Genomic DNA, 12165 nt, shown 5'->3' on the forward strand with positions numbered 1-12165 from the left:
CAAAAATAAGTAGAGAGACTAGTTCCTTCTCCAGAAGGAAATCTGAATCTCTAACCTCATTTTCTCAGCTAGACAAAGTCTCCCCAGGACACCATAAAGTTCCTTCGACCAAAAAAAAAAAAAAAAAACAAAAAACCCAAACCAAAAAAAAAACACCAAAAAAGAGAGAGCACACCTTTTCAGGTTTTTCCTTGAAATATACTATGCCTCTCACCTCCAGAAGCTTCCTTGGATCATACATCAGGTGCAGACCAATACAGAAAAAGACTAGGATGAACCTGACATGATACTCTCCTTTTCAAGATCCCACCAAAGAATTTCATAAATCATTTTGTCTTATTTACAAAGTAATTGTAAACTATTTCCAAAAAATTTGCAAGAATGAGAAACAGCACAAGCAAGACTGCCAGACTGGCCCTGCCCCAATAATTCGGTTTGACTGTGGATTTCCATAGCCTGAAAGAGGCCTCTCAGGGGTTTGTCACATATGCACCACCCAGTCTGTCACTCAACAAAATTAACAAATACCCTCTTTGGTTGTCTGAAGCATGACACCTGAAAAAAAAAAACCAAACAGCCAACTAAACTTTTAAATATAGGTCAAATGCCAGAGACTAACAGAAAATTTCATGATGAATCTTCTACCATTTCCCAGAAAATATCCTGGGAATTAAAAAAAAAAAAAAAAAAAAAACACAAACCCACACACCACAACCAAGAGCTGTTTCAGGCAACACTAACAAAAAACAAACAAACAAAAATCACACATCTACCTTTTGATATTTGAAACCCCTCATTCACAGTAAATGCTCCATTGCTCAATATCTATTGACAGGTTTCAGATTAGTTCTAGCTAGACTTCTGTTCTCTATGACCAACAATATCTATGCATTCAGATAAAAATTTTATGAAGTTGTGCTGTGAGATATGGGAATACTGGACATGAGGGGCTCATGTTGTGCAGCTTGATACTGAACAGACACCAGGATAAGTATTACTGAATGAGTGTGCTGTGGAATGTTTTATTGTACAACTACATGGTGAGATGATGAGTATTGAGGGGACAGATGGTTACAGTGAGCGGCTTTGATATGCATCCTATTGAAAACATCCAAAAGCTAACATAAGCAGTCATGAAGTCAATGGACAGTCTGAGGCTTCTCCAATAAGCAATTCAGAGATTGAACTGACCTTCAAAGAAACACTTTTCTGTGGAGAAAAGGAAAATTAAGATCTAGATGTGGCCTTAAAATCTAGTCTGGAATAACACTACATTTATCCAACTCATCCCAGCAGTCCTCTCATGATGAAGTTGTGTTCAGTAGACTGCCTAGCAAGGACAGGCTGATGCTGCATTTACCCAAGACACCATGAGTCCAAGTATAAAAGTTTCTTACTTTTTCAACAAAGAAAAGGTTAAGGGAATGTGACCTGTATATAAACCCTGTATTAAGACTTAAGTGAATAAAGGCAGTATGAAGGAAGTCTTAGTATGTATATAAAGCAATCACTTTCTAAAAAGCCGTCTTCCATTTTTTTAATTAAATGGCCTTCTCTAAGACAGAAAAAGTGGCCTAGGAATTGGTCTACAATCCTTCATTTATGAACAAACCTATTTCTTAATTATCTAGTACAGCATCACTAGAATTCAATGGATCTTGTAGACTACTTAGTAAGTTTTAATGCCACTTAATCCAGTGTTAGACCTCTCTTTTTAAGCCCCTACCTCTTCTCCTCCCCACATTAAACAGCCTTCTACATCAATTCAGTCTGTCACTCAGAGTTCACTTAAAGCAGCTAAAGAAATTCAAGACTAAAAAGACACCTTTATTTAAGATACCGGTGTTACAATATGACCCTCAGTAAGCAGAAAATTTCATCCTTTCCTCTGCAAAAAGACTTCATCTCTGCAAAACAAGACATAACAGCACATCTCCTCCAACAAACTAGGCCCAACAGGCACATCACATTTGCCTGTTTCACATTTAGCACACATCCACACTCACTTGCTCCCTACCCTCTCAGCCTCCACAGTAGACTGTAAACACACAGCAGAAAAGAGAAACAGCACTAAATAACATTGTGGGAAGTACAGCACAGTAGGACTCAACATCAGACATTATAAACTGGAACAAACCTTCTACGCAGAAGGAACCTATATGACATCAGCTTTAAGTTGTGCAGTGGTTCTTTGATCTATCCTTGCATCCATCAGTATGCTTCTTTCCATCAGTAAGACTGCCCCTTTTCCAAGTTTTTCTAAATCAGAATTCCTCAGTGGACAGAAGCCATCAAGGTTACTTTGATCAGTTGCAGAGTTACACCGTGTCCTCATTTATTATAATCACAGCAAAGGCGTTGCCACCTTCTCCCACAACTCTAGACCTACCAGCAGCAACAGCAGGAGCCAAGAAAGGAAAAGTAAGGACAAAGATACTATTACTGAAATTCTTGGCAAACATGCGAGTTCCCGAAATCTTCTTAATATACCTTGATTTCACAATCCCTTAACCAGTCAACTTACTGCCTTCAACCTACCACAAATCACAACAGACAACTAATTTTACCAGAGAATACAAACACCCACAAGAACTTTAAAGGTGTAAGGAATATATGCCTCATGATTACAATGGACTCTGTGCTTCTCCACAGCACTGGACCAGCACTTTCATTAACAAAAACTGAGGTACTTGCTTAATTTACTTGCCTAAGCTTTTTTGTTAAATGACCAAACAACTTTCTCAAACAGCAGCTCTGGCCTGTTCACATGTTCATACTATTTCTGAAGCATAAGTCTAGAAGCATGACAGGGATCAGTTCAGTAGGACTCTAGCACTCCTGCCAGCTTAGCTGGGTAAGCAATCACACCAAAGTTTTGTGACCTCCTACTCCCAGATGAAACAGATGTCAACAGGAGTTAAATGTACGTGATTTTTTAGAAACACAATTGGTCCCCAGGAATAGAAAGACTGCAGGCCTGATTCTCCTCTCATACTGGGATACTTGAAGATTATGAAACAGTGCAAAGTGGAGCTCTTACAATGCTGAATTTAAGTCCTTGGGTATCATGGGCTCTTCCTTAAAATATTTCAACTGCATCCATTATTGCTGTATGCATCTGTCCTAAGCAGAAAGAAATCTGTGCTGCACTTGAAGAATGCTATTAGCATTGGCAGAGGTTCTTAACGGAAGAAACACAAGTTTGCTTTTTGCTTTCCCACTCCTTTCCAGTCTGCAATGCTTTATAAACATGGAAAAGTTGCAACCAGATCTGCTTTTAGATCCTAGATCACCCTTAATTTTCTCACATCAGAAACCAAATTTTCTTTTGAGGAAAAACTACCATGCACTATGGAACGGAGTGCAAACTTTCCATTATTTTTTGATACCTAGTGAAAACAGATCCTGCCAGAGCTCTTCTGCATCCCTGCTCCACATGCAAGTAATTTTAGATCCCATTTCCCATGACTGACTTTACAAAAAAAGCATAGAATACAACAGTAACATTGAAAAAACACCATTGTAAGGATATCTAAATTCATGGCATAAGTAAAGTTTTGTGCGCGTCTGCAAACAGCAGCCCATTTAAGGTATGAATGCCAAGTTAGTTCTAAATATTCTGAACAAAGTATCAAACACCGCTATCTCTTTAAAAACAGGAATTCTGAAGGTGCATCATTTTTGTTTCAAGTACTGATGAGCAATTTTCATATTTATAATTAATATTACAGATCTGCTGCAAAGGTAGACTGTTTATTATCCTTTAGGAAGGATTTGACATTGTCAGCTAAGATGAACTATTTTGCACTGTGTAACAATTATTTGGACTTTCCTGGGTACAAGTCCTCGCCAAATTTGTTCCTCATTTTTCAGAGTTATTTCTGATATACCATACGAAAGACTAGAGTTTAAAAATTTCAAGAATCCTAAGGAAATTTAACTATTCTGCCTGGCTTTAGCTTATGAAGGCAGCCTAGGGTTTTTTTGATCTACTGATCTTGATCCAAAACTCACCAAACCACAGAAGTGAGATCAGCTACAAGAGAGATTAGTCTTTAAGATGCACATCAGGATTTTCTTTTGTATCGCCTAGAAGAGAAATACTTGCTAACTAGAGTTTAAAGCAATACACAGAAAGTGAAACACAGCTATATGCTAATATGTCAATAGAAGAAGTTGTTATATCGTCAAATACAAGTCAGAGTATCACCTGCAAAGCACAAGCAACGTTAATAGCCACACAACACAGGAACTCTCAAAATTTTTGAATTTTGCTTCCTCCCTTTACTATCTCCTCTTCTACAAATATTTCTTATCCAAAATTAATTTTCTTCCATTGAAGCCAACACTGTCAAGAAGACAGACTCTTCTGAGAAGGTTATCTTAGAAGGCAAGTAGATTTGTAACAGTTACCTGTGAAATACCACAGCACTTTAATAGTAATTTGCAGGCCTGTGAGCGTAACAGTCATCTTCTTGTCTTTCATACAGCAAGTCTAACTTCTTAACAATGACATTCCCTGCATAAAATTCCATAGAAGTTTTAACACCTGAGAGATTTAGAAGTCGAGAACAAAGGAATGTCAACGGAATAGAATTAACCTCTTAGAATTGTGATTTGCATAAGCTTCCACCTGCAGTATACACAACTGCTAAGTGTCCCTGAATTAACATTTCAAAAACACAAGTTGTAGCAAATATAGTAAGGATCATCCTCCTAACAGTTGTTTTGTAACAAGTATCATAGAAAGACCAAACTTACTAGCAAGAGATGTCACTTTCAAAAGCCTCTCCTAATAAGAACATAAGATTTTAAACAAGACCTACCATAAAGTTTCAAGATTACTTGTTGTTGTTTTTTTGCCACATCAGCTACTCCCCAGGCAAAGTACTGGAGCAGAAACAGCAAGAGTAACTTAAATGCAACCGATTTCAGATTACAACCTTAAACAGCACCTGTACTAGTGCCCTCATCTTTCAGAAAGTAAACCAGACCTGAAAGCAACATCTACTGATCTGATATCGTTATCAACTTTCCATGAAAAATAACTTTAGAACTAACTCCCAGGAGCAGCCACTTGAGATGCTCAGAATAACATCACAAAACAAAACCAAAAGTTGGAAGAGAGACCCAACTCTTCAGGGTTTGAAGAACCCTAGGAAGTAGAAAAAAGTCAAATCTACCATTTTCCTGACAAAACACTATGCTGGTTTGGCAAGAAGTTGATACAATTCCATGGTATTTTGAAGGCAGGTGCAAGCAAAACACGCTTTACAGCAAGAGCCACGTGAATGAGGTTACCAGCACCAAGCCCAAACTGCTCTTTCTTTTCACATACAAAGCTGTCAGAGATAGCAAGCACAATATGCGCTTATGCATTAGTTGGTCTTTTATGTAAGCTTAAAGAGTAGTTTAATTTCAATGGTTTCAGATGCTTCAGGAAAAGCCCCATAGATATTTATCTGCACTTTAGACAGCTAAATGCATAACAACCTTACCTCAAGCGACCATATGTAGGTTAGATATGGAAGAATTAGCCCAATTCCAATTTGTCTTCGAACATTTTATGCCGCATATGTGGAAAAACTAAAGCACTTCATAGCTATTTCAGAGCTCTGAATAAGAAATCATTTGAACACTATGCATGATGTAAGTGACAAGCCTCTTCTGAAGTTTTCTGCTTACCACTTCCTATCTATATTATTCTACCTGGCCTAAATTCAACCCCAACACCTAGTTTTAAGCCTCCCCCATTACACACACTTCCTCTGTTCTCAGATTACAGCCTGACAAATATTAGAAGTCCTGGTATTGAGTGTACTTGCTGATAAATATATTTCAATGTCACACACATAATATCACTTTATTTTGATTGAATTTCATTTTAGGTAATGAACAATTAAGACAACCAACATTAAGCTCATTGTGCATCATTCCCTGCAAAGTTAAAATAAGAAGCCACCCAAATATACAAATAATTGCCTTTTTTGTTTTCTCACAGTAACTATGATAATTATGGAGATGGGTATAGTGCAACTCCACTGAATCCTAAAACCTTTTATGATATAGTTTGAAGTTGAAAATAACTGACTTTTCCCCCAATCAAATCACTCTCAGCCAACAGAATCTTACCTACAGTCAGCTAAAAGACAAAAAAACTCAGTATCCAATCACCTAACTGAAAAGTTGTTTCTTGAGATACACTATTTTTTAATAAAAATGTATGAATCAGTTCTGCTTCTATCAAGAAAACAGACCCACACAAGCATGAGCCAAAGGACTCAGATGATGTTTAAGCTGATGAAAGCATCTAACAGAAGACAGTACTTCCCCTTCCCAGTAGCAATCAGTCTTTATTGGCCTGTCTTGTCTGTTCTTGCCTGTTCTACAGACGTACCATATTTTTGTTGCACGGGCTCATTTGAGAAGTAATAATTTAGTGAGCACGTGCTGAGCGTATGGGCTAGGTAATTCCCTGCTCATTCCCACATTACTTAAAAGAAGCATCCTGCTCCTCTTTCTATCAAAGGAGCTAGCCACGAAACCTGCTGTTTGCTTCTTCCAATGGGCCCTATTCCCTCTTGTTCCCATTTGTTATGTTGCAAAGCCAGGGGCTGTGAGGAAGGAGGACAGACGAAACATGAGTGCCACTGCCAGAACAATTCTTCAGGAAATCCACTTTCAGGAGTTCCACTGAAAAGAGAACAAAAAGGAACAGGCCAAGAACTGGCTTAATAGAACTACCAAGCAACACTGGGCTACCAGACCATTGGCTGGGCAGCCTAACCTAAGCAAAAGGGCAGAAGAGAACAATTTTCCCTGTATATCAGTTCCAGCTGCATTAACTTATTAAGAGGAATATATTCAACACAGTGATCCCACATGCTCTACAGGAAAGTTCACACATTCAAAACGAAGTTTTTCCAAGACAAAAAGTTCAGAGTGGATTTCTTTTCACAGTATTACTGCTATCTGCGTAGCCGAGACATTCAGCTTTATCAATCAGCATGGCAGGCAAGTTTTAACTCAACTGCTGAATTTGACAGTCAGAAAGTTCACCCCAGTAGGCTGACAGACCTTCTCCCCTATTAAAATCATCAGATTTCAAGACTAGGGAAAAAAAAAAAATCTAATACATGTTAGTAGAATTACACAGCTTATCAGTACATAAGAAAATTTATGTATGTCTCTAGCAGTTATGGCCAGAAGTTAACCACAGAATATGAGTAGTCCCAACAGTCCCACTATATTGTATCTAATTTTAGTCCACCTGCGTATGTTCACTGCCTTCCCAAAAAACAAGACTGAATAGTAGTTAAGAGCCACGTGGACAGCAATGAAATCATTGCAAATGCTGAAGTCCTTGCTGCCACTGTCCTTCCTAAACACTAAATCCTTTACTCCCCCTCCCAAAGAGCGCAAAACAGAATTAAGAACTATTCTGCTACCATAATGTAATGAATAACGTTCGAAAGGAAAAAAAAAAGAAAAAAAAAAAACAGCCCACACTGCCATTTCTGCCCTGTAACATCTAGCAGATCCCAATCTAACAGTGGGATCACTCCTTACAAGGTACTGTATACATGCCCACACATGAGTATGTAAATCCTCTACTATCTATACAAAGAAATATAAGCACGTGCATACACCCCACATGCCTTCCTCAATCATTTCAAGAAAAAAGCAAGTCCCCAAGGACCTTCTAATACTCTCACGTCCCAAAACTAGCTTTTTGAACAATTTTTCATTGCTCCTGATGACAAATTAAGACAGCAATGGCATGACTTTTCTTTCTGATGTTAGAATCTCCGCCGTCCACTTCAGAGCAGCCAAGAATTGAATTAGCATGAATACCACCCTTAGGTGGTACGTTTCCATTTTCGTATGCTTTGTGAATAGAAAATGGTAATTTCTAAATCCATTCCAAGAAGTTACTTTCACACATTAAAGAAGCTCCCAAGTAATTCAGGATTAAAGAAAGAATGCTCTGAAATTCAAACTAAAGCACACCAGTATTTCATGTATAAACATACGCTCAAGCAAATTTAGAAAAAAAGTACTTATTAGAAAACAATACACAATAGAGCCAGCACTCACTGCACAAAGTTTGTTGTAGTGTGTAACATCATCTCAACCTAGCATCCTTTTCTAGCCTCAGTACACATAAATGAAAACAACCTGCTTTATTACCAAACAACTACAGTCAAATTTTAGCCCTGCAGGAATCCCAGGTATCTAAATGTGCATGATTATTTCTGTGAGATTAGCATAAAGCCTTACCTCATCAATTCTCTATTAACCATGTATCTGCTATATTGAACAAAACACATAAAATTGCTTTGTGAACAAAACATCCTAGAAAACAAGGTATCAACAGATTACAGCAAGGAATGCCAGGATTTTAGTTTATCCTCAAATGTCTTGCAAGCTTATTATACCAGCTTGCAAGGTACATACTTAAAGAGAGACAACTTCTCTGTGCTCCATCCTATATAGAAAGATTATACCAAGGTGGAACCCAGAACTGCTCAGTAAGGGATGTCTGGGAACGCAAAGATGAATTAACAGTTGTACATCCAGTTGCAGAAAGAAACTGCTCTTACCCTTCACCTAATACTTACTGTTGGCTCCCACATCCTCAGCTACTCCAGAACCTCTCATTCTCAGGTATGTGAATCCCAGTATCAGAAAGAACAAGCATGCAGCAGTTAAGAGGAACATGGACAGGTAATGTGCACTGAAGCCTCCAGTGGTGGATACCTCCTCTCTTTTGAACTGTTGGAGAAGCTCCTCCTCGGGCTCCGAGAGATTCTTCTTGTAGGTGTTTTTCAGGTAGGTATGATTTGAACCCGTATGATTGGAGTGGTTGAGTCTAAGGGAGGAGGTGGTTCCACCCGGGGGAAGGCTATTAGTAGCTGAATAGATCCTGGATTCAACATTATAGCTACCAGCAGCACCGCTGAGAACATGATTATTGGTCGCTTTCCTAATGGTGCCTGGAGGGTCAGTGATTTTACCGCTGTCCACGTCCGTGAGCTGTGGTGGCAGCAACAATACCGTAGGGGATTTCTTAGGTAGGCCAATGCGGTATCTGGGGCCGGGAGGACTAGAGTCCAGATTTTCACATCCTCCTCCTCCTCCCCCCCCCTCCGCCGCCTCCTCCTCCTCCTGATTTCTGCCCCTGTCTAGACTCCCGGCAGCAGCCGCCTCCGCCGCCGCCGCCCTGTCATTCGTTACGACTACACCAGCACCACAGCCTCCGCCAGCCCTTTCTTGGCCCGTCTCCATCACGCCAGCGCCGGCTGCAGCGCATTTGCTTGTTATGAATGGAGCAGGAGACTTGCTGAGGCTCCGTCTGGGCCGGCGAACTGCAGGCTCCTCCTTCGGTACCTGCTGCTTGGCCCTCGCCCCCGCCGCCTCCTCCTCCTCCGAGTCAGAGTACTTGTCCCTGCTGCCGCCGTAGGAGAGGAGCCGGTTACCGTTCACGGTCCGGTTCTTCCACCGCTGCTGCTCGCTCTCCTCCTCCTCCTCCTCTTCGTCGTCCTCCTCCCCTCCTTCCTCGTCGCCGTCCCCGGGCTCCCTCACACCCTGAGCCGCCGCCGGTCTCCTGGCCGCCGCCCCCCACCAGGCGTTGGGCTTCCGCCTGGCCGCCTCCTCCGGGGGGAGCTGATACTCACGCCGCCGGCGCCGTGGGGGGCGGCGGGCCTCAGGCCGCGGAAGAGGGGTGAAGCCCGCTCCCTCCTGCTGCTGCCGCCGCCGGCGCCGGCCTGGCTCCGGGGACTGGTTTCCACATCCGACTCGTCCGAGCTGAAGCCCAGCAGCACTTTGCCGCCCCCGGCAGGGGGTGCTGCGCGGCTCCGGCTGCTCCCGGCGGCAGCCCCGGGGAGGTAGGGGTGCTCGGCGCCGACCAGCCGCGCGCCCACGCCCGGGGCCGCTCGCCCGGGGCCGCCGCCGCCGCCCGCCGCCGCTCCGGCCCCCGTGTTATTGTTGTTGCTGTTCCGGGTCTTGTTGGCGCCGCTGCGGGCCCCAGCCCGCTCATCCTCGCGCAGCTTCTTCAGCTTCTTCAGGTAGACGGGCCGGGTGCTCTCGGTGACCGGCCCCGGGGAGAAGCCGAAGCGCCTCAGCTCCGAGAAGAGCTCCTCGTCCGTCAGCTGCGCGGCCGTCGCCATTTTCCGCTCCCCCGCCGCCGCGGCGTTTCCTACCCACGCGCCGCGCCGCGCTCCGCGCCGGAACTGACGCGTGCGCACTCGGCTGTGGCCTAGACCTGCCTGTCACCCCGCGGGCGCCGCCCGCCGGGGCCAGACGGGTGGGGGGGAGGGGGGGGGAAGGCGGGGCCGCGCGGCGCCGGCGGCCCCTCCCCCACCCCGCCGCCCAGCAACGGCCGGCGCGCGGGGGCTGGCGCCGGCGCGCGCGCCGCCTCGAGCCGCCCCTGCGAGAGACGCCGGCCCCCCCCCCCGCCCGCCCTCCGCGCGGGGCCGGTGCGGGGGCGGCCCCCCCGATCCCCCTCCGCCGCCGGCTTTGGGGCGAGGGTTTTGAGGCGGGGATCGCGCCGCGGCGGGCGGCGGTTGGGGGCGCGGAGGGCACCCCCGAGCGGGCGGCGGCCCGCAGCTGCGCGCGGCGGCGGTGGGAGGTGTTTTCGCCGGTGGTCGGGAGGTTCGCGGCGTACGTACCCCCGGCGGGCCTGGGGACGCCGAGCTCGGAGGTGCGGGAGCGAGAGGCGGCGAGGGTTGCCGGCGGTCGCTTTTGGAGCTGGAAGGGCAGAGCTAATCGGGAAGGCGCTACTTCGTGCGCGCCTGTAAGTTAAAAACGGGATTGCTGGCTGAATGTCTGATTGCTTGGGGATAACCGGCAGTGAGAAGTGTCAGACCGAACGTCAGACATCTTTTGACACCATTCCCAGGTTACAAATTTAGCCTGACAATGGCTGAAGAAATCCAGAGAGCCCACGTGGGCACCTTTCTTGGGCCCTTCCCCAAGGTGGCAGGCAGTGTGCTCGCTTCCACTGGTGTGCTGGGTGATCTTTTTCAGAAGTCCGGCGTTAGGACATCGCCGCTGTGAGGAGACAGATGAAGTGTAACGGCATGAGCGCTCTGGGAAGCTGCAGCCTCACTGTCAGTGGCTGAGCACCACCCTCATTAAGTTTGCAATTGCCTGGATGTGGTTTGCTCTTTTCTTTGGGAAAATACAGTCTTTCAAATATGTTACAGTTGAAACTATCTGTGTGGCTATATCCAGAAATGTGTACTTGTCAAAATGATTGCGCCAATATAAAGAGATGTCATACTGGCATTTCTCAGAGCATGAGGTGTGTGCTGGCCCTTCTGGATTGGCCCTTTGGCCACAGAACCTCATGTGGAGCCTTCAAAATCTCCTTCTGACCTGCGTGTCTCTATCTGTCCACCCTGAAAGACGAAACCCTGGGCTTACCTACTGCTTATCACATTATAGATGCAGGAGGCTGAGTTTCCATTTTAACCTAACTCTGACTGGCCTTACAACACCATGCGCAGAAGTGGTCCAGAAACAAGATCCAACTGCAGGAACAGTTGTACGTTCCCCCTCACAGTCTGCTGCAGTGAGGGTATTGTGGATGTGCCCTGCTAATGTCAAAACTGAAGTTGCTAATCTTGTTATTGAGGAACATTTGCAGAGCAGGAGTTAAGGTAGCTGTGAGGCAGCTATGTGCTGAAGATCAAGCCAAGTCTACAGAGCTAGAAGACTGGCTTGAAGCCATCGTTCATGATGATGATGATGATGATGGTGAGTGGTGATGATTAACCCCTGTACCCCACCCTCCATTTCTGACCAACCACACCTGGGAATTGCAGAACCTGTCCTATTGTTCATCTAAGCCTCCTTTAACACAACTCTTCTGAGGCTGGGAAGCACTACACAAGGATCTGTATTACTGGTGTGCTGTACATGGCACCGCTGCGCACAGCCTCCTCCTCGTTTCCCTGGCAGAGGAGCCGTTTCACATACAGCAGTACTGTGCATTGGAGCAATGCACAGAACTCCCATCTGTAAGGAAGGTTACACTCGACCTGAACTCCGTTGCACATTAAACCGCTAACATAAATGCACTTGCTCTGACCCATCTCCCAATCTATAGTAGCCAATTGATATCCCAAATGCCATGAGAAATCCTTCCGACATTCCACTACT

The 12165-nt window shown here is 44.7% G+C and overlaps 1 protein-coding gene across 1 annotated transcript in view; it reads right to left on the reverse strand.

Moving 5' to 3' along the window:
* Positions 1 to 10169, reverse strand: part of LEMD3 (LEM domain containing 3) — a 51311-nt gene extending 41142 nt beyond the window's left edge. The window contains 2 exon segments of the mRNA XM_050906568.1: positions 8622 to 9654; positions 9657 to 10169. Coding sequence (XP_050762525.1) covers positions 8622 to 9654; positions 9657 to 10169 — 1546 coding nt within the window.
* Between the last annotated feature and the right edge of the window lie 1996 nt (positions 10170 to 12165).

This window comes from Gymnogyps californianus, chromosome 1, assembly GCF_018139145.2.
Source record: "Gymnogyps californianus isolate 813 chromosome 1, ASM1813914v2, whole genome shotgun sequence".
In the NCBI taxonomy this organism is placed as follows: Eukaryota; Metazoa; Chordata; class Aves; order Accipitriformes; family Cathartidae; genus Gymnogyps; species Gymnogyps californianus.